Here is a 19,521-nt window from a genome sequence, read left to right as displayed (position 1 = left end):
GAGAGATGGCTCAACAGTTAAGAGCACTTACTGCTCTTGCAAAGGACCAGGGTTCAGTTCCCAGTGCACACTATGTAGAAGCTCACAGCTACTTGTAACTCCAGTTCCAAGGATCCAACATCCTCTTCTGCCCTCTGGGCACCTCCACTAATGTGCACACACCCATATATAGACACATAAGCATACACACAATTAAAAATAAAACCTTAAATGTGTCAGGAGGTAGAGGCAGGTGGATCTCTGTGTTTGAGGCCAGCCTGATCTACAAAGTGAGTTCTAGGGCAGCCAGGGCTACACAGATCTTGTCTCAAAGAATACAGAAGAGTCTACATAGTGACCTCCAGGTCAGCTGAGGCTACAGGGAGACCCTGTCTCAAAAAGACCAAAAAAGTGAGACTCCATCTGTACAAACCAACCAAAGATGGAAGAAGCTGGCATAGTGACCCCAGGTAGACTGAATATTGACCTTGACCTCTCTGATGGACTGTAAATGGGAGTCAGGAAGTCCTTGGAGCTCCAAACTCTGCTTTGAAGCAACCCCTCAGTGGGTAGCTGGAGAGAGGCCTCTGCAAGTGCTCTGTAGAAACACTGTTTATTCAAATGACAGGCAGGAAGCAGGGTTGAGGATAGGCAGGTAGGGGCTGGCAGGTCAGCACTGCTCCATTATGTTCCCCAAAGTTCTGCTTTGATAGCCACCAAGATTATTGGTATCAGGGGCAGAAATACTTTCCCTTTTCTCCCTCCTGCTTCAAACTGAATAAATAGCATCTGTCTCCTGGCAAGGGCTGGGAGATGTACAAGCTGAGCTTGATGCCCCATTGCAGCCTGCATCAGGTGAGGGCAGAAATTCAAAATGGCTTATAGGGAGAACACAGACTGTTCCACTCAAATTCTCCTCTCTGCCACACTCCCCTCCAAGCCTGGTCCCAGGACAGGTGGTCATACAGGTCTGGCGTGGGAGTACTGCTGTTTGGTGCATTCTGAGCTCCAGCTTACAAGGCCACCCAGCTTGTCATCCATCCAGGCTGACCACTAAAGAGAATGTCACTTTACGCCACTTTATGGACAGAAAAAGAGGGGCAGGGAGTGAGACAGTGGGTGACCAGGCCTCTCACAGCCTCAGAGGTAACCAGAGTCCAAGGAGCAGGCCCCCTACCGATCCATCTCATCCAACAGTGGGGTCGCATCGCCAGCAATGGACATAGGAGTACTTTCAATCATGGGGCTGGGAGAGGGTCGAGGGGTCAACCGCTGCTTCTGTTTCCGTCGTTCTGCTTCCTTTTCCTGCAGCCACTGCTCTGCCATCTTCCCCCAGTCAATGGCTGCATGGCTGTTTGACCTGGGAGCAGAAAGGAAGGGCCTTAGAGACCAGCATTCTTCTGGGACTCATGAGAAGCTTTTCTTCCAGTCACTGAATGAGAGCCCACACTCACAGAAAAGGACCTGACACAGGTAGCAGTCCTCTGTGACAGCCCTGCTCTTTCAGTCTTCCCTGGAGACCAGTGCCTCCTGGGGAAAGCTCAGGCCTTGGATCTCAAGAAGATACAGACCGGGGCTGGAGAGATGGCTCAGCGATTAAGAGCACTGACTGCTTGCTCTTGTAGAGGACCTGGTTCGATTCCCAGCACCCACATGGCAGCTATGAACCGTCCTTAACTCCAGTTCCAAGGGAATCCAAAGCCCTCTTCTGACCTCTGTGGCATTGCACGACACGAGTGCACTCATACATGCAGGCAATACACATAAAATAAAAAAATAAAAAATAAAATATTAAGCCAGGCATGGTGGTGCACACCTTTAATCCCAGCACTGAGGAGGCAGAGGCAGGCAGATCTCTTTGAGTTCAAGGCCAGCCTGGTCTACATAGTGAGTTCCAGGACAGCTGGGGCTACAGGGAGACCCTGTCTCAAAAAGACCAAAAAAAAAAAAAAGACGATACAGACCACATGCTTATGCTCAGTCTCTGGGTCACATGACACCATCTGTCCTTATTAGTAACATGCCTGTGCTGTGATGCTATTCGTATACTTACTTTGGCTGCTGTTGCCGTTGTCGGGAGCTGGAGGAAGGCTGGGGCTGGGCCTGGGCAGACTGTGGGGTGGTGCTGGCCTGGAGCTGGTGGTACTGTGGGGTGGTAATGGGCTGGCTCGGGGTTGTGTAGGAATAGCTGGGGGTCATTAGTGGTGTGGCCACTGGCTGCTGGGCTGGAGTTGGGAACACCTGAAGAGGAGTGGATAGAGGAATAGGGGTGGGTTCTGGGCTTGCTCGACTTTGCTGTGAATCTCTAACAAGTTGACTTTGCTGTGACTCTCTTAAGTTGCAAGAGTTGGCTCTGAACAGAGCTTTCCTGCTGACCCACTCAGGAGCAGCATGTGGTTGGGCAGCAGAGGGAAGCCAGGAGGATGGTAACAGCACACAAAGTAGCCCACTAATCCTGAACATCTCAGGCTTAGTGGCTTAAAGGTTCCAAATATCCCACAAGGCTCTGTGCAAAGGTCAGGCCCTTCCCTGTCAATGGGCTGGAGAAAAGGAACACCTGCTGGAGATACTTCTAAGGTGAGGGTATCCGGCTTGTACATATGAAACCCCCCAGGGTGGGCATGGCCAGAGATCTATATGACCAAGGTCTGTGGGTAAAAGATGACCATTCCGTCCTCTCCCCCCTCTCTTCTCTTCCCCTCCCCTCCAGTCCTGTCCCCTCCCCTCCCCAAGCTACATACATGGTAGGCGCTACTGCCTCCTCCACTGCCACCATAGCCATACTGGCTGGACGCCCACTGGGCTGGGGTAGCGTTGGGGTTCTGTCCCTGGCCTGTCACAGCAGCAATGGCACTGAACATCTGTGATGTCATGTTCTGAGGCAAGGCATTCACAGCCCGTGTCAGATCTGTAAACACAGAGGCCAGGTTGGCATGTCAGAGATGAAAATCCCTCTAGTTTCCTGCTGTTCCACAGTCCCAGGCCTGAGCATCCCACCTGCAAGGTTGATGTTGGCTGGGGTAGCATTGATAGAAGCAGGGGTCCGTGTCCTGCTGCTGCTACTGGGAGTGATGCCTGCAAGAAATGGCTGCTGTCAGTTATGTTCCCCAAGAAACCTACTTCTGGGTGCACACCTTTTATCCTAGCACTTGGGACGGAGGCAGAGGCAGGTGGATCTCTTTGAGTTCCAGACCAGCTGGAGCTTAAAGGCGACCCTGCCCGCCACCCTGACCAAAAAAACAAAACAAAACAAAAAAAACAAAAGAAACCTACTTCTGGCTTCCCAGTTCAAGAGGAAATGAAGTGAATGGAGAAGTTCCCTGTTGCTAAGAGATTGGACAGGGGTGAGGCTACTGCAATATGCGGGACAGGGGTGAGGCTACTGCAATATGCAATGACAGTTTACCTTCTCTCTCTCCTAGAAAGGCAGTGATCAAGCCAGGACCTGTGTCTCTCACCATAGCCTAAACTCAGGGTACAGTAGAACTCACCTGGCACAGGGTCCTGGTAGTGATCCTTAAACCATCTGAAGAGTCCATTCACAGTTGGAAAGATCTGGCCCCGGTACCGGAATCCTTCAGGAGTCACTGTTACATATTCTATCCTGGGGTTTCAGAAGGAGATATGCATTAGATACCACTTTGGACCACTTGCGAGAAAGTGACCAAACAGATGTCCACCATGTACATTAGCCATAATGAGTGCTGGGGAAAGAGATGACAGTACCTGTCCTTAACCCTGTGAAGGGAGGCCACAGTAAAGGCCAAGGAGCCAGCAGCCTTTGAATGGTACGTATAGGCTGCCAGAGGAAGGCTTACTGAAAGCTGCACCACACATGGGCTGAAGGAATGCTGCAGGTAAGAGTGAGACCAAGATCACAGGGCATGAGGTGGAAAGGGGCCTCCCAGGGCAGCTCCAGATAAACAGGGGGCTTTGTTCAGCATTCTGGAAGGTGGTAAGTCTGCTTTCATTCAATCCTTCTGAGAGCAGCAGAGTGGTTAAGAGGATGGACCTTTGCTTTATACCTGGTACTAGTTTTAGCTTGAGCTCTGCCACTTACTACCTATGTGACTACACCAAATTAATACACTCAAGTTTTTTCTTCATTTGCAAAATGAGTGTACAGCATTTAAACCTGAAGGGTGGGCACAAGGTGGAGTGAGTATACACAAGGCACTCACCATACCTAACACAATGCTGTGCTCTATCAAAGAGAGCCAACAACAGCTAAGAGACAATGTTAAGCATGGCAAAGTCCTCACTTATACTGAGCTGAAACCTACTTCTTGAATCTCCATGTAAGGAGAGAATGCTGGGAATCCGTGCTCCCTTCCACAAGAAGCCTGCTGTTACAGATTCCTAGCTTGCTCAGCTGGTTTTCATGTCACATTCCCAGTCCCATATGGTCCTGGCTGCCATCCTGTAGAAGGACACTGACAAGTCAGGAAAAGCTGCTCAGAAGCATGATGCTTCTGCTGTCAAATGTGGCTTAGGGCCGAGTTGGAGGCCCCTGAACGCCAACCACTAAACAGTGTAAGATACGTATCATATGTAGCCAGTAAAGAGCTAGACAGAAATGGTATCCCCTGGCAAAAGGGAGGATGGCTGGTGCCAGGGCAGAGAAGGTTGGTACAATCACCAGTGTGTGCAACAGACAAAGTAGGCCTAAGGGAACTGAATGCCTCAGGGTGAGCTAGAGGGGTTCAGAAAAAGGAATGCCTTAGCAAGAGCAGTTTACCAATCACGCACTAAAGGAAACAGAGTAGGAGACAGAGATGTCGACCTCGTCCACTACTCAGTGGGGCACTAGAGCTACATACTGTGGCATTAGAGAGCTACTATGTGCTGAAACTTCTGGGGAGGGTAAAGCAGGGAGGAGAGAGAAGAGATCAGTATTATACTCCAGCCCTCCCAATCATTACAGTGCCTTACATCATCCTTGGGAGGGAGGAGAGGTGAAGGGAACTCCTTTTCTAGTGCTGATGACTATGTTTTTCTTAAGTGAATCTTTGCCTATTTGCCTCTATCAGACACTTTTTTTTGTTTGTTTTTGGAGACACGGTCTCCCCATAGATACAGTTGGCCTGGAACTTAATATATAGATCAGGCTGGCCTCAACCTCATAGAGATTCCCTGTCCCTGACTGCCATGTGTTGGGATTAAAGGAATGCTGCTATCAAAGACATGTACTATCACACCTAGCAACATCCAACTTTCTTTTTTTTTTTTTGGTCTTTTTGAAGCAGAGTCTCCCTGTAGCCCCAGCTGTCCTGGAACTCACTATGCAGATCAGGCTGGCCTTGAACTCACAGAGATCCGCCTGTCTCTGCCTCCCGAGTGCTGGGATTAAAGGCATGTACCACAACGCCTGGCACATCCAACTTTTTAACATTGCAAAATAATGCTGTCATTCATGAAGTTCATGCTTAAGAACAGTGCAATAAAGTTATAAAAACAAAGCAAACAAACAAAACATGAAGTCTATGATTCTGTACTGGGTTGTGTTCCCATAGCTTTGGGGCACATGTGACTTGCGGACCACAGGCTGGACATGCTTGTATCATTACCCTCTTTCTCCACCTTCAACCACCACTTTTACTCTGAACAGTAAGAGGGAAAAAGGCAGGCAGAACCAGAGTGGTGAAGCTCCCTTCTAACCAGTGCATGGAACCGAAGGGCAGCACCTCCTCAGTACCAGTGCTCACCTGGGTTTACCTCGGGGCTGGTATCCTAGGAGGAACTTGCCGGGAAGCTCCTTACAGGCACAGATGAAATATGGGATGAAGGTGGGCTTCTCCTTCTTAGTTTTGATGAGCAGCTCCTCTAATTTCTGGGAGTAGGATGGGAAGAGATTGGGATAGCAGCACACTTGGTACCCAATGACTGGTACATACATATATGCTCAATTTACCACCTGACAGTACCCTACACTCAAGGAAAGCATACATGCTTAAGAGCCTGCAAGATGTCATCTCTGAGGGCCTCAGGCTCACCTTACGGTCCCCACCACTGCAATCCTGGTAATACTTGTGGTTGAGAAGGTCTCGGGCAAAGGACGCCATGGGCTGGACGTAGCGGGCAACAATCTCATCCAAGTCTTCAAATTCCTGTAGGAAGAATGTAAAAGTCCCACATGTTACACCCAGGGATAAGACTCTGGCCCTTTATGGAATCTACCCTGAAATAATGGCAGAGGGCACACTGGTCCTGCTGAGCCTCCCTCCATTCCAAGGTCCCCTCAGTTTATCAACTCATTTGAGGAAATCCCAGACACATTAGTTTACTGACACACAGCCTTTTTGGTGTCAACTCTCTAATGTTTTTCTGCTGTTTGGAAACAACGGGGAACTTCAGATTTCTCTTTACACAGAGAAGAGCCCTGATGTATGTGCATGCACAGGTGTGTGTGTTTTCTCCTCTTTCTCACTGGCTCTCTCTGTGTAGTCTATTTTAAAATTTGAAGTAGATAGGGAGGAGGCAAAATAAATGAGTATCTTATTCTACAAACTACCTTGTTTTGTTCCTTTGTATAACCAAATAATGTATGATGTGTCCAAGTTACTGTCAGGTGAAAGTAACCAGGAAGAACTTGTTCAGGCATGACTCCCACCTCACTATTGATCCACAGAGTGGCTCCCAGGCTGAAGGCATTTTCCTTGCCCTCCTCCCTCACGTCCACATGCTGGTAGATGCCATCACTGACTTTCCATGTCACTGTCAGGTGGTTTTCACCCTTGCTGCTGGGTCGGATGATGACATCCCCCTGGTCCATGGTCTCCATCATCTTTTCTGCTTGCTTGAAATTGATGTTATGGAAGGACGGGTGTGCAATCACTCGTTTGATATATGCTAAAAAGGGCAGGAGAGAGAAAGACCAGGTGATGGGCTGAGTCAATAGCAATAGAACAAACCTGCTATAGGATTTCTGACCTGCTACAGGATTCTGAGACTCTTTCACACTTTCTGGGCCTGGATTCTCTGATGGAAATGATGTATTAGTTCTTAGGCTGCTAGAGATAATGAGGCTTAGCAAACAAAATATGATGTCAGAGACCCTGGCTTCCAGTCCTGCTCCTGCCTCCCTTTCATGATGCCTCTGGGACTTAGTACCTGAAGCTGAGTACCCATTCCACCAGGAGACTGGCGTATACACTCTGCAGTCTGAGTCTATGAGTGTGAAAGTTGCCCAATTCAGACACACAGGCCTGTTGCTGGGCACTCACTGGTTCTCTGCTGCTTCCGTTTCATGTCCTCTTCCTGCTTATGGTCTGCTGCTTCAGCATCAAAGTCATAGTAGGTGTCCTTGGGCAGTTTCCACTCATTGTTCCTGTCCATGAGGTCGGAGGTCCGGCAGGTCAGGTCTGCACTGAATTTTTCAATGTCGATCTTCATGATGCGGCAGTGAACAGTCATCCCCACCTAGATCCACAGAACATGTGAGCTGGAAGGAACAAAGATTACCTACCCTAATGCTTTGTTTCACATAAAAAGAACAGCTAAGTCCAGGCAGAAATATAGGACTTGCCCAAAGTCAGCTACTGAATGAACGGCAGAGTAGAAGTTTGGGGGTGGACCTGTGTGACTGTAAGCTGTGCCCTGCAGTGACACTTCCTACTCTCAACTGGAAAACTGGAGTTAGTGGGAATAGGATCTTTCCTGTTACTGGCACTCTTCCCTGCTCCTGTAAAGTTGCCTGGTTCCTGTTCTTTTGGGAGGAAGCAAAGTAGTATATATTTTGTCTTTTTTGAGACAGGGTCTCCCTGTAGCCCCAACTATCCTGGAACTCTATGTAGACCAGGCTGGCCTGGAACTCACAGAGATCCACCTGCCTCTGCCTCCCAAGTACTGGGATTAAAGGTGTGCGCCACCATGCCTGGCTTATATCTTTCTTGATATAAAACCCTTGATATTGGCTAAAGGTGGTCATGTGGCATTGCTGTCTTCCTATTGAAAATCTACCTAGTTTCATTACTAGGAATGTCTTTCACCAGCCCTAAGGCCACAGCTCCTGTAAAACTCAGAAAAGAGAATCTGATAAATTTGGACCCAGTATTGTCAGTGACTGAGAGATCCTGGTAAGACAGATTTCTTGGGGGGCAGGGGAGACTTTGGGGTGGTAGCTAAGTCAGCAGAATGCTTACCCAGCATTCACAAAGCCCTGGATTCAGTTCCCAGCACTTCCTAAAAACAGGTATGGTAGCACACACCTATAATCTCAGCACTTGCACTTGGAGGTGGAAGCAGGAAGACTGGAAGTTCCAGGTTATTCTTAGTGGCACAGTGAGTTTGAAGCCAGCCTGGTCCACACAAGACCCTACCTTAAAAAAAGACTATTTTCTCCCCAAGAGGTTGTTGAATGAATCAACTGAGAAGATTGTTCAGTGGGTAAAGGTACTGCTAACTTCTCAGGCAGAGACCATTTGGAGGTTCCTCCTATGTGGCCTTGTTATGCTGTGGAAGCCTAGAGGTAGCCTGTGCCACATGGCCTTTGACATCTCCTAAGCAGTACTGCCTGGCCAGAACAGGCAGAGCTTTCTTATTTGTGATGTTGGGCCTCACTTCCTGCCCTCTGCTGAAACCACAGCTTCCCACAGGAAGGAGCCCTCTCTCAAAGGGCTGGCAACGGCAGAAACTGCTTCACAAAGGAAGAGGACAAAAGCCACTACTCATTCAGATACTTCTCACCCGATTCCTTCCAGTTAGTTACAAATCCTCCTTCTGCTCTCGCCACCAGCAGGCACTGGGAACAGAGCCTTATTTTTGGTGGAGACAGCCCAAAGTTAGAAAGCCCAATTGGGGTAGCTGGAAGTGCCCTGCTCCTTAGGCTGTCATTCATCTACCTTTACTCGTTCCTCTGGCCTCTTCACCACCTTGTCACTGAGGAACTTGGTAGGGATGAAGCCGGTGACACCATTGTCTAGCCGTGTTTTCACACCGATGGCCTGGCCAGGGCACGAACCACTGTCAAAGTGGTTCCAGACCTGAAGAATGGAGAGGAGGTTGACTGTTAAGGTTTTGGAGCTTGCTGGGCATGGTGGCACATACCTTTAATCCCAGCACTCAAGAGGCAGAGACACGCAGATCTTTGTGAGTTTGAGGTCAGCCTGGTCTACATAGTGAGTTCCAGGCTAGTTGGGGCTACAGAGAGACCCTGTCTTTTGAAAAAAAAAAAAAAAAAAAGATTTTGGAGCTCATGTGTTCAGAAAAGAATAGCCAGGGGGTCAGCAAGATGGCTCAATGGTTAAAAACTCCTGCCATAAAGCCTGATGACCTGAGTTTAATCCCTGGGACCCACAAAGTAGAAGGCAAGAATTGACTTCTACAAGTTGTCCTCTAACCTCCACACAATGGCTCATGGGTGTACACACACACACACACACACACACACACACACACACACACACACACACAAACGAGTAGCCAGGGCTGCTATAATTTATTTTACCACTGATGTTTGGCACTGGCCTGAAAACACATTCCCACTAAGGAGAATGTAAACATCCAGCATTCCTTGATTCACAGTTGATACCTGGCACTCAAGGCCATCAGGTGAACCGTTCCTGTTTGATTTATATCCTAACTCCAACTGGCCTAGAACTCATAGAGATGCGCCTGCCTCTGCCTCCCAAGCCCTGGGATTAAAGGTGTACTCCATCACTCCAGTTTATATTATCTTCTAACCACGATGAGTAAAAACACTGTGCCTATCCTGTGGGTAAAAATACATTCTCTTTCCTAATGTGCTGTGGTGACAGGCAGAAGGTAGGAGGGGAGTTAAGGGCTATGGTGACTGCACCAGGAGGAAAGAGAACATAATAGGTAACTTCTGAGAAACACTTGAAGGGACTTCATGCTAAACATGTATCTACCGCATTCCTCTTCCTTTGTGTAGTTGTTTGGTGAGAGCATCATCTAAAATACTAATTTCTCATTCTTTTTTAGGTCACCAGACCTTTCAATTAAAGAAAGTCATCAGAGTAACACTGTAGCACATACCTCGCTGAGTTCAGGGAAGTTGTCCTGCTGACAGAAGGGGCATTGCCATAGCCCTGACTCATCATTGCGGATGGCCTGATCATAGCTCTCACCCTGTGGGCGCCTGTGTGCAATGCCAGTGACATTGCAGATGATGAGCTTTCCTGTAGGAAAGGAAGGACAGATGGTTGTGAGAATGGAAAGCTGACTCTTTCCCACAATCCTTTCAGTTACAGATCTTCTGTCCATGTATATCTGCTGATTTCCCCCTACCCTGGAGGGTGGAGACGGCCCCTGGATTTAATGACAGAGGAAAAGGAGGCCCATATGACAGTTCCACCAAGATCTCAAAGCAAGCTAGAAGTATAAATTAATATTTCTGCAGTGCCAGGGCTTGAACCCAGGGCCTCACACATGCCAAGTACCCCAATAACGAGCTTCAACCCAAGCCCTCTTTTTTACTTTCTAAGGCATGATCTCACCAAGCCACACAGGTTGACTGTGAATTCACTCTGTAGCCAGGGCTGTCCTCAAATGCATAATTCTCTTGCCTTACCCTCTCAAGTAGCTGAGATAATAGCGCTTAGCCAAGAGGCATGGCTAGAAGCAAAACTTGACCTTGAACTCAATTCTGACTAATTTGGATATTACATCTTTTTTATTTTTTTGGTCTTTTTGTGACAGGGTCTCCGTGTAGCCCCGGCTGTCCTTGAACTCACAAAGGTCCTACTGCCTCTGCCTCCTAAGTGCTGGGATTAAAGGTGTTCGCCACCACATCTGGTGGTATTACATCTTTTTTAGAGCTTTCCTGGTCTTCCTTACCTGTAGTACAAACCTGTCTTATTCCATTGGAATCTTCTTGGTTTGAGAGTACAAGTAAGCTCCCTCTGTCCCCAAAATATCATTCTCCAAGTATAAATACAACCTCAGAACTTACCAATGTAGAAGGTCTCTGGGGTTTCTTTGGTTAACATATTGAAGATCTCTTCTGTGTTAGGAGAGCGGTAGGCTGTCCGGAGGTCTTTATATCGACAACTCAGCTCTGCTCGGATGTCATACAATGTGATATGTTTGTCACCATAACCCTGGGGAAGAAGTCTATCAGGAAAAGCCTTTCAATCCCTAGCCTGATTTCAATGAAAGGAGGTGGTCAGTTTGTTCCTGTCATTGCTTTTCTTTACTGCTGACACTTTACTAAAGGTGATTCTTACTCGTGTTTTCTCTCTCTCCCTCTCCTTCAATGGTGGCTATGTTGTCCAAATTGCCCCTGAACTCATGATCTTTCTGCCTTAACCTCCTGAGTAGCTGGGATTACATTATAGATGTGTGCTACTATTCATGCCTCCACAAAGGTTTTCAAGCTCACCATGGGCTACTGTTCTGCAGAAAATGCTACAGGAAACCTCATGTATAAAAGAGACAAATCAAAGTTATGTTATTGGAAAGTGGGAATGAAGCCTCAAAGAAAATACAGTATTGATACCCTCCCACCTCTCTCCTGCCCCTCACTGAGAAACCTAGTACCACAAGGGTGGGGAGAAGAGAGGCTGAAGCTCCTGTACCAATAGTGTCAGGGTTTCTCTCCACACCTGCTGTCCAACCCCCGTGCCCCGCCCCAAGCTGCTGGAGATGAGGTCTCTTCTGCCAGGCTTTATACAGATACCTGTCTCTCTAGTTCTTCTGCAAAGGCATCAAGGTCTAGATCCTTGAGTCGTTCTGGGTTTTCCAAGATTTCTTCGAGAGCTCCTGCAGGATTAGCATCCTCTGCAGACTCATCATATTCCAGGGCATCCACTGCCATCTTCCTGGCCCACTCGTAGGTTTCAGGGTGGACACGGGAGCCATCAAGGACTTCAATGTATGAGTCAGTGCTGAAGGAAATGCAGGAAAGGAGCAAGATATAGAAATAGAAGTTTCAAATAACAACCCAAATGTCCACCAATGTAGAACTGGTTAAATAAACCAGGGCACCTCCATATGATGGAATATTACACAGCCATTAAAAAGAATGAAGTAAATCTATGTTTGCTGACATGGGAAGATGGCCATGATATACCAACATGTGAAAAATGCACTGCAAAACACTATGAACCATATGATCTCATTTTTGAAGAAAATGGGTAGTTAGTAAACGCATAGCAAAAATAAAATTTAGAAAAATTGTAGTATACATAAAAACTGTTATGGTAATTTTCTCTGGGGGGTGGAATTATGGGGGACTTCCACTTTCTGTACAATATTTCTTTATGTTGAATTTTATATAGTGAACTTATGAGTCTTATAAAACAAGAAGGGGGGAAAAGACCTCTGAGAATTTGCTGACAGCTGTTTTCCCCCATAAAGCCTTCCCAGGCTGGTCTTGCCCGTGCACTCACATGGACCTATGTTATTCGTGGAGTGTTACAGCAAAGCTGAGTGGAAAATGAAGTTTTAGAACTTGAAGCCTATTTCCCCACTGACTTCCATTACTGAATGAGGAGCTATGTGCCCGTGGAAAAGATCCTCCAAAGACTGAGTTGATAACTTCTGGAGAGGAAGAGGTCAATAGTGAAGTCCAAAGTCCAAGTGAATAGAACTTTCTCTCAGTAACATCATCCTAAAACAGAACAAATCTCTCTCCCCGTTCTGAACCTCTTCACACCCATGCTCCTTCCATGGCCCCTGATGTCCCACCCTTATCTGACTGCAAACAAACCATGGAAACCAAGTTTATGTTCACTGAACAAAACTTCATGTTTTGTTCTTTATTTAAAAACTAGATTGGTTCTTTTATGTTTCTTTCACATGAAAAACACCTCACATAATTGAACTGATCTTTTCCATAGGTCAGGGGCTCTTGACAGACTGAAGACTCCTTACCTTTCCTTTAAAATATTTCCTGACTTAAATGGCTAGGGGCCATTTCATAGGCCTAATTCCCTGAAGCACCTAATCAATGCCCAACGAACTGTTCCTTGCCCATTTAGGCAGAGGGCATCACCTGTCCCCAAGAGAGGCTGTGTCAATCTTGAGGAAGCCAGCACAATTCATGAAGACTTTTGGACCCATGTGACACATGGTGACCAGCTGGGTTCGGCTTTCGAGTCGAGTGTTGTTCTGCTTCAAGATCTAGGGGAGAGGGTTGGAAGTGAGCAGGGTGGTAAGCAGGCCCCACCTCCCTAGCCTGCTTTCTGCTAAATGCTCCATGACAGGAACTCTGCCTAGACTTAATATTTGGGACACCTCCATGTTATCACTAAAAAATGCCTTTAATGAATTACACCTTACCTGTCAGACTATATATATGGGCATGGTGGTACACACATGTAATGCTAGCAGCTGGGAGACTGAGGCAGAAGAACAGTAGTTCCAGGTCAGCCTTGCCTACATAAAACAAGCTTGAGGCCACCCTGGGTTATATGAAACCGTGCCTCAAAAAAAAAAAAAAAATCAAACATAAAAACGAAACAAAAGACATATTACCAACAGATTGTTTGAAAGTGTGACACAGTGTACACTATAATAGCCGTCATTCTCTTCCCATTGGAAGCAGCTCTACTGTTCCGCTAGTTCCCTGATTTCTCCTGTTTTACACCATGGCCTATGGTTGTCTTTTCCACAAACCACTATAGCACAGTAGTGAAGAGCAGGGCTTGGCTCTCTGGGTCTGAAAGTAGACTGACCCTCACTAGCTGAGTAATTCTCAACAATTCTTAATAGTTGCTTTGCCTCTGATTCTGGACTTTCTGATATGTCATATCACAATGACAAAAGATCTTCATACTCAATACAATAGTGACTTTATTTTCCAATTCAATCCAATCCTACCTTCAGGAGGTGAGTCCCTTTGCGAGGTCCCAAGCCACAGACATACTGGATCAAGGCTTGGCTATAAGGATGAGCAATGGCTCGGTTGACATCAACCCCAACCTCATTGACCCGGTTGATGAATTCACAGTACAAGGCATTGAGCAGCTCTTCCTTCACAACATGCTCCTACCAAAACACAGCAGCAAAGTAAGAGTACTGTGCTTCTCCACGCACCCAGCCCTGTCAGATCCTACTCACCTGCAGGGGGTGAAACTTGAGACACAAGATGTCTTCATCAGAGCTGCACACCTGGGCAAATTCTATCAGGGGGTCTTGGATGCGCCGTGCTAGAGAGACTGCCTGTCTCAGAACTGGTGGATAATCCCGGAACTCTGCCTACAGTCAAAGAAGGATCACAGAACCTTAGAATCGCCTCAGTGCCAATGCCAAGAGAAAATTCAAACTATTTTGGCTTAGGTCACTTTCTTGTATCTCTTTTTGAATTATTTTCCTTACAACTACTTTAATCTCTGGGGTTCCCAATCTGAACTATAATTGGCAACCTGGAAAATCTCTGCATGTGTAAGCAAACAGGTGTAGTCTTAATCCTATCAACTTGTGTTTCCTACTGGGACTGCCCTGGGATTGAGGGCTAGAAGGTGGCTCAGGGGTTAAAAACACTAGCTGCTCTCATAGAGGACCTGGGTTTGTTTCCCAGCACCCACATAGCAGCTAATAGTTCTGATGTTTTCTTCTGGCATCCATGGGCATTGCATGACATGGTGTACATATATATTTTGAGACAGGGTCTTCTGGTAGACCCAGCTGGCCTGGAATTCACTAGGTAGACCAGGCTAGCCTTGAACTCACAGAGATCCACCTGCCTCTGCCTCCTGAGTGCCCAGCTGACATGGTGTACTTACATACATGCAGGCAATACTCATACATATAAAAAAATAATCATAACAAAATAAAAATAACAATAAACTGGGCATGGTTCAGGAGGTAGAGGTAGGCAGATCTATGAGTTTGAGGCAGATTTCTGAGATCAAGACCAGTTTGGTCTATATAGCCAGTTCCAGGTCAGCTGGGACTATAGGAAGATCTTGTTTCAAAAAACAATACAACCGAGCATGGTGGCGCACACCTTTAATCTCAGCACTCAGGAGGCAGAGGCAGGCAGATTCTCTGTGAGTTCAACACATTAGATAAGGTGTTAACATCTAAAATAAGAAGGTATTAAAACAATCCCAAAGTAACAAAAAAATACCCTAATTAAAAAGTTAACAATGGGTGTGACTAGACATCTTTCCCGAAGATGTACAAATAGTCCACAGAAATATGGAAAAATACACCAGGAGGTAGCGCACGCCTTTAATCCTGGCACTTGGGAGGCAGAGGCAGGCAGATCTCTGTGAGTTCAAGGCCAGCCTGGTCTACATAGTGAGTTCTAGGTCAGCTGGGGCTACAGGGAGATCCTGTCTCAAAAAAGACCAAAAACAAAACCAAGAAAACAACAACAAAAAGACCAAAAACAAACAAAAAAAACAACAAAAAAGACCAAAAACAAAACAAAACTAAACACAAAACCTCCAAAAATTTACATCTCTGGAATCTACAGCACTTGCTAGAGTAAGCCATGGGGGTAGAATCAGCATTACCTCTGATTTCTTGCTGTTCATATATAGAATGGCCAACTCATTGTCAACCAGCTCCACCCCAATTGAAGAAAGCTGTTGGCCCTGGTCCAGCTCATGTACAATGCGCTTTACATCCTCAATCAACATCTGTGCATCCCTGGAAGGATAAGGAGAGTTAGTCAATGGATGTATTTCCTCAGGGACGGGCATTCTCTTAACTGGGGTAGGCATAGAGCTTTAAAGACAAAGAGGAATTACATCTCCAGAGAGACCCCTACGGAAATCAACACCACCCCCAGACACATGGCCTCTGTTACGGGTATGTACCAGATTCAACAATAAGGGACGTGTGACATTTGGGTCACAGCCTTAATTCTGGCCTACCCCAGAGCCTTGTGCCCTTACCTGTTCTCTCCTGCAACAGTAACCACATGAGGCTTCTTATTTAGAAGAAATTTCTTTAAGGTTTCAATGTCTTGAGCCTGGATTAAAAGAAAATAGAAGCTGAATGGCTCCCAGCATGGGGAGATTTCAAAAGACTGGAGGAAACTTGTCCACACTGGCAGCAAGGGCCCATTCTCCTGACAGACAGCTGTCCAACCTGTTTCTGCTTTATCTTTCTACTGTCTAGAACTCAAGTCTGTTGATGCTAGTAGCCACTGGTCAGATGTGAAGGACAGACAGTCAGGAAACTGCTTTCCTTGGTTGGGTAACAAAACTACCACCTCCTGTTATTTAGTCACTGATCCTAGGTTTGCCCCTTTCTCAGTCTTAGTTCTGGTGAAGTACAAAGAATTCTTGTTTGCCTTTTTTGGGTGAGAAGCCATTGAAAAGGGCAGTATGGAAAGTATGTCTGCTTATCTTCTTCAGTTTAGAGAGGTCCAGGTCTTCCTACAGTTCCTTGTGACATAATGCCCAATGCCTCACAAACTTGGATGTTTCCTTGTAGGTCTATGGGTGTTCATTTTAATTTCTGGTGTGATTTCTGCTGAAAATCCAAGTATAACCAAGTGAGAGAGGGAGCTGTCTATCAAAGAGCAGTGCTAGGCACACAGCACTAAGACTGACAATCCAGTTAACCCTGGGCAGGTCTTTTCACTGGTGACACTCTTCTATGGGCTCTGGATCGTCAGCTGCAGTACTATTACCTTGTTCTTTTCTAGAAATGCTCCCTATCTTTTCCCTTCTTAGGCTGCTCCCAATTTTTCAGCACCTGGGCTAGGACTATAACCCAGCAGCATGTGTGAGGCCCTGAGTTTTATTTTATATTTATTTACTTAGAGACTGGGTCTGATATAGCCTAGGCTGGCCTTAAACTTGGTATGTAGCTGAGGATGACTTTGAATTTCTGATCCCTCTGCCTCCAAATTCTTAAATACCTCTGCTATCCCTCCAAATCCAACTGGGCTATGACAGAAAGCCTTTTGCATAGTTTCACGCCCACTAGGGTAGACATCTAAACATCATGATCTAAACAGTCCAAGCCTCTCTTTAAAGAATGTTAGAATAAATGCTTTTTTTTTTTTTTTGCATCTAATAGGAACACAAGGCCTGTGTCTTTGGTTTGAGTTCCATGGCTTTTGGTTTGAGTATCATGTATGCTAGTATTTCCTAAGATTGTTATACTTCTAGCTCACCTGGAATGTAGTTATAAAAGTTTTAAAATACTTATTTATATAACCATAGCCTGACAGTACTATACTGATATTCTAATCTCTATTTCAGATTAAAAAAAAGAAAGACACAGTTATTTGTTAAACTTTTGTTGTTCTTTTTAGAATGGGGCTCTGACAAAAATTTTTAAGATACCATTCATTAAGATAAAGAATTCAGAAGTATACAGCACAGATGAATTTTAATTCTTTTTTCCTTAGAAAAAGAGGTGCTAAAAGGCAAAAGCAGGGAAAAGGCTGGCTTAATGCCCCAGCGGCTTTCAGCTCCTGGGACAGTCTGACCCAGATGCTGGTAAAAACAGAAGCAGCCAATGCAAACTCAGAAGCACCCAAGGCCTAGGAGCTGGCTGTAAGCCAGAAGCAAACTGCCTGATAACATGAGTGCCATCTACTGCCCACAGAAGCGAAAGTGACCCCAGGGATGAGATGTCAGTGAGGAGGCTGGGACAATGCTTAGACCACACTTATCCCACTGAACTACAGAGTATACTCCATGAACACACTTGCTGACCCCTGTTCTGGGGACTTGCCTTCTTTTCCCGCTCTTCTTCTCTCCATGCAGTTCGCCGTTTGGTAAAATGGGGCAAGCGGAGGAAATCAGTCACTTCTCCTTCACCACTGACTAGGGCGCAGAACACAGGGTGATCCCTGCCAGCCAACCAGAAAAAAAAAAAGAGCACAATACTCAGCAGTATGAAGCACAAATGGAAGAATGAGATGTGAAAGATAGGTAAGAGATGGTACAGGGCAGGGAGAAACAGGCAGCTACCTGGCAGAGGAGAAAGCGATGCCTAAGACTCGAATGCCCTTCCCTTGGTTCTCATCCATAAAGTCATCATCCTCTTCTACCTGCTGATCTGGTCGGTAGGGTGCCACCCTCAACCAGTTGTAGAGCTTTCGGCTACAGGCCTAGGGATGAGACATAGCAGACACTATGGTCACCAAGGTTTTCAAGTGTGCAAAGGAATGAATGTATTCATGGTGCATGCTCCTGGCCACTTAGAAGGCTTAACACAAATGCATACTTTGATTTTAGAAAAAGAGCAGCAATGTAAGTAAGGAATGTTTGGATAAGTCTAATAAGGGAAGGAAGAAGCTTGGTGAAAACTCAGACATGAACCCTGTGCACTGTTTCTCACATGCTCTGCATGCCATCCTCCTTTCTCCAACTATGGTATGGGACGGCTATGGGGTTCCTTCAGTCTCAGCTCTACTAAAGAGCCTTATCCTGCACTCAGGAAACTGAGGTAGGAAGATCACAAGGCTACCTTGAGATACATAGGGAGACTGCCTCAAAAAAACCAAAAAAAGACCCCACGAATAGAGTAGGGCCAGTGAGATGGTTCAGTGGGTAAAAGCACCTGATACCAACTGTGACAATCCAATTCAATCCATAGGATCCACATAGAGGAACGACAGACTGACTCCCACAAGCTGTCCTCTGACCTCCACATGTACATATATTCATTCATGCCCCCTTCCCAATAAATAATAATAAAAAAGAATTTTGGTGGTAGAGCACTTGCCTGCATGTGCAAGGCCTTGGGTTAAATATCTAGTACCATCTCCCAAAACAGAGAGGGGAGAGAAAGATTATGTCTGTCCTCACCTTTATAACATACTCCTTGGCCTCTGCTAGCAACTTGTTCTTGAGTTCTTTGGCCATCTGCACATAAAGGAACTGTTGTAAAGCTCGCTCGATGGCCATGGTACGCTGCCGGTTCCATTCCTGCACCTGATGACTGAACTCATCTCGATAATAAAATTGTTTGATCTCTTCAAAGTATGTCTGGTCATTGCCATACCTGAGGAAAGACATAGAGCTCTGCTGTCTGTGATAAAGATGTCACTCAGACATCTACAAATGCTGTGAGTGAACCAAGGACAAGGCTCACTTGCTGTGGAAACAGTGGTTTATGTTCCTGAGGGCTGTCTCCCCTCTATCAGCCTTTCCCACCCCAGAGCTTGGCTTACCCTTCTACTCCCTTCATATCTATGCTGATGTCAATGCTGAGCAGTCCTTCATCTTCAGCCAGGCCTATTTTGAGGAACTGGTCATCTCTTAGTTCTTTAACAGGCTTGTTCTTTAAGTATTTGAAGGAATAAGCATAGTGGGCCTCATCCACATCCTATACACATTGAAAGGGAATTGTTAGCAGGTAGCCGGGGTTTAGCCCTGGGAGAAAAGACTCTTTGGCTTCCAGGCAGAGAGCTCAGCTATGTGGATGACATGAGATTCAGTTCAGAGTATGGTTAAATCTTGTACCACAGCCCTTCACCCAACTCACCTTTCTACCTTTCTTGGTTGGGGTTATGTTTAGTTTTGCTCTTTCCTGGAACGTCTGTCTTAGCACCTGTCGGACAAGGGGCTCTCGGGCAATTTGTAGTGCAACCATGTAGCGGGCACCTTCCAGCACAGCTTCTGGTGTAGGGAACTGGCTGTGGGGACAACAGTAGAGCCGAAG

General features: G+C 46.3%; 1 protein-coding gene across 4 annotated transcripts in view; it reads right to left on the bottom strand.

Annotated features, from left to right (window-relative positions):
* Window positions 1–575: 575 nt before the first annotated feature.
* Supt6h (SPT6 homolog, histone chaperone and transcription elongation factor) overlaps window positions 576–19,521 on the bottom strand; it is a 40,478-nt gene continuing 21,532 nt past the window's right edge. For all 4 annotated transcript variants that reach the window (XM_008840600.2, XM_017800000.2, XM_008840599.3 and 1 more), the window contains 23 exons: window positions 19,345–19,495; window positions 19,031–19,185; window positions 18,666–18,861; window positions 17,826–17,965; window positions 17,587–17,704; window positions 15,789–15,865; window positions 15,405–15,540; window positions 14,002–14,139; window positions 13,762–13,929; window positions 12,935–13,062; window positions 11,618–11,825; window positions 10,892–11,039; window positions 9,976–10,118; window positions 8,820–8,960; window positions 7,203–7,398; window positions 6,590–6,828; window positions 5,973–6,086; window positions 5,685–5,809; window positions 3,471–3,583; window positions 2,977–3,054; window positions 2,721–2,887; window positions 2,033–2,220; window positions 576–1,339 (listed from right to left, as the gene is read on the bottom strand). In XM_008840600.2, the coding sequence (XP_008838822.1) occupies window positions 1,153–1,339; window positions 2,033–2,220; window positions 2,721–2,887; window positions 2,977–3,054; window positions 3,471–3,583; window positions 5,685–5,809; window positions 5,973–6,086; window positions 6,590–6,828; window positions 7,203–7,398; window positions 8,820–8,960; window positions 9,976–10,118; window positions 10,892–11,039; window positions 11,618–11,825; window positions 12,935–13,062; window positions 13,762–13,929; window positions 14,002–14,139; window positions 15,405–15,540; window positions 15,789–15,865; window positions 17,587–17,704; window positions 17,826–17,965; window positions 18,666–18,861; window positions 19,031–19,185; window positions 19,345–19,495 (3,454 nt within the window). In that variant the 3' untranslated portion in view covers window positions 576–1,152. The remainder of the gene's footprint in view (window positions 1,340–2,032; window positions 2,221–2,720; window positions 2,888–2,976; window positions 3,055–3,470; window positions 3,584–5,684; window positions 5,810–5,972; window positions 6,087–6,589; window positions 6,829–7,202; window positions 7,399–8,819; window positions 8,961–9,975; window positions 10,119–10,891; window positions 11,040–11,617; window positions 11,826–12,934; window positions 13,063–13,761; window positions 13,930–14,001; window positions 14,140–15,404; window positions 15,541–15,788; window positions 15,866–17,586; window positions 17,705–17,825; window positions 17,966–18,665; window positions 18,862–19,030; window positions 19,186–19,344; window positions 19,496–19,521) is intronic.

Source organism: Nannospalax galili, unplaced genomic scaffold (genome assembly GCF_000622305.1).
Source record: "Nannospalax galili isolate Female #2095 unplaced genomic scaffold, S.galili_v1.0 scaffold2241, whole genome shotgun sequence".
Taxonomy (NCBI): domain Eukaryota; kingdom Metazoa; phylum Chordata; class Mammalia; order Rodentia; family Spalacidae; genus Nannospalax; species Nannospalax galili.
The sequence above is the reverse complement of the archived record's forward strand: the minus strand, read 5'-3'. Positions and strand labels throughout refer to the sequence as shown.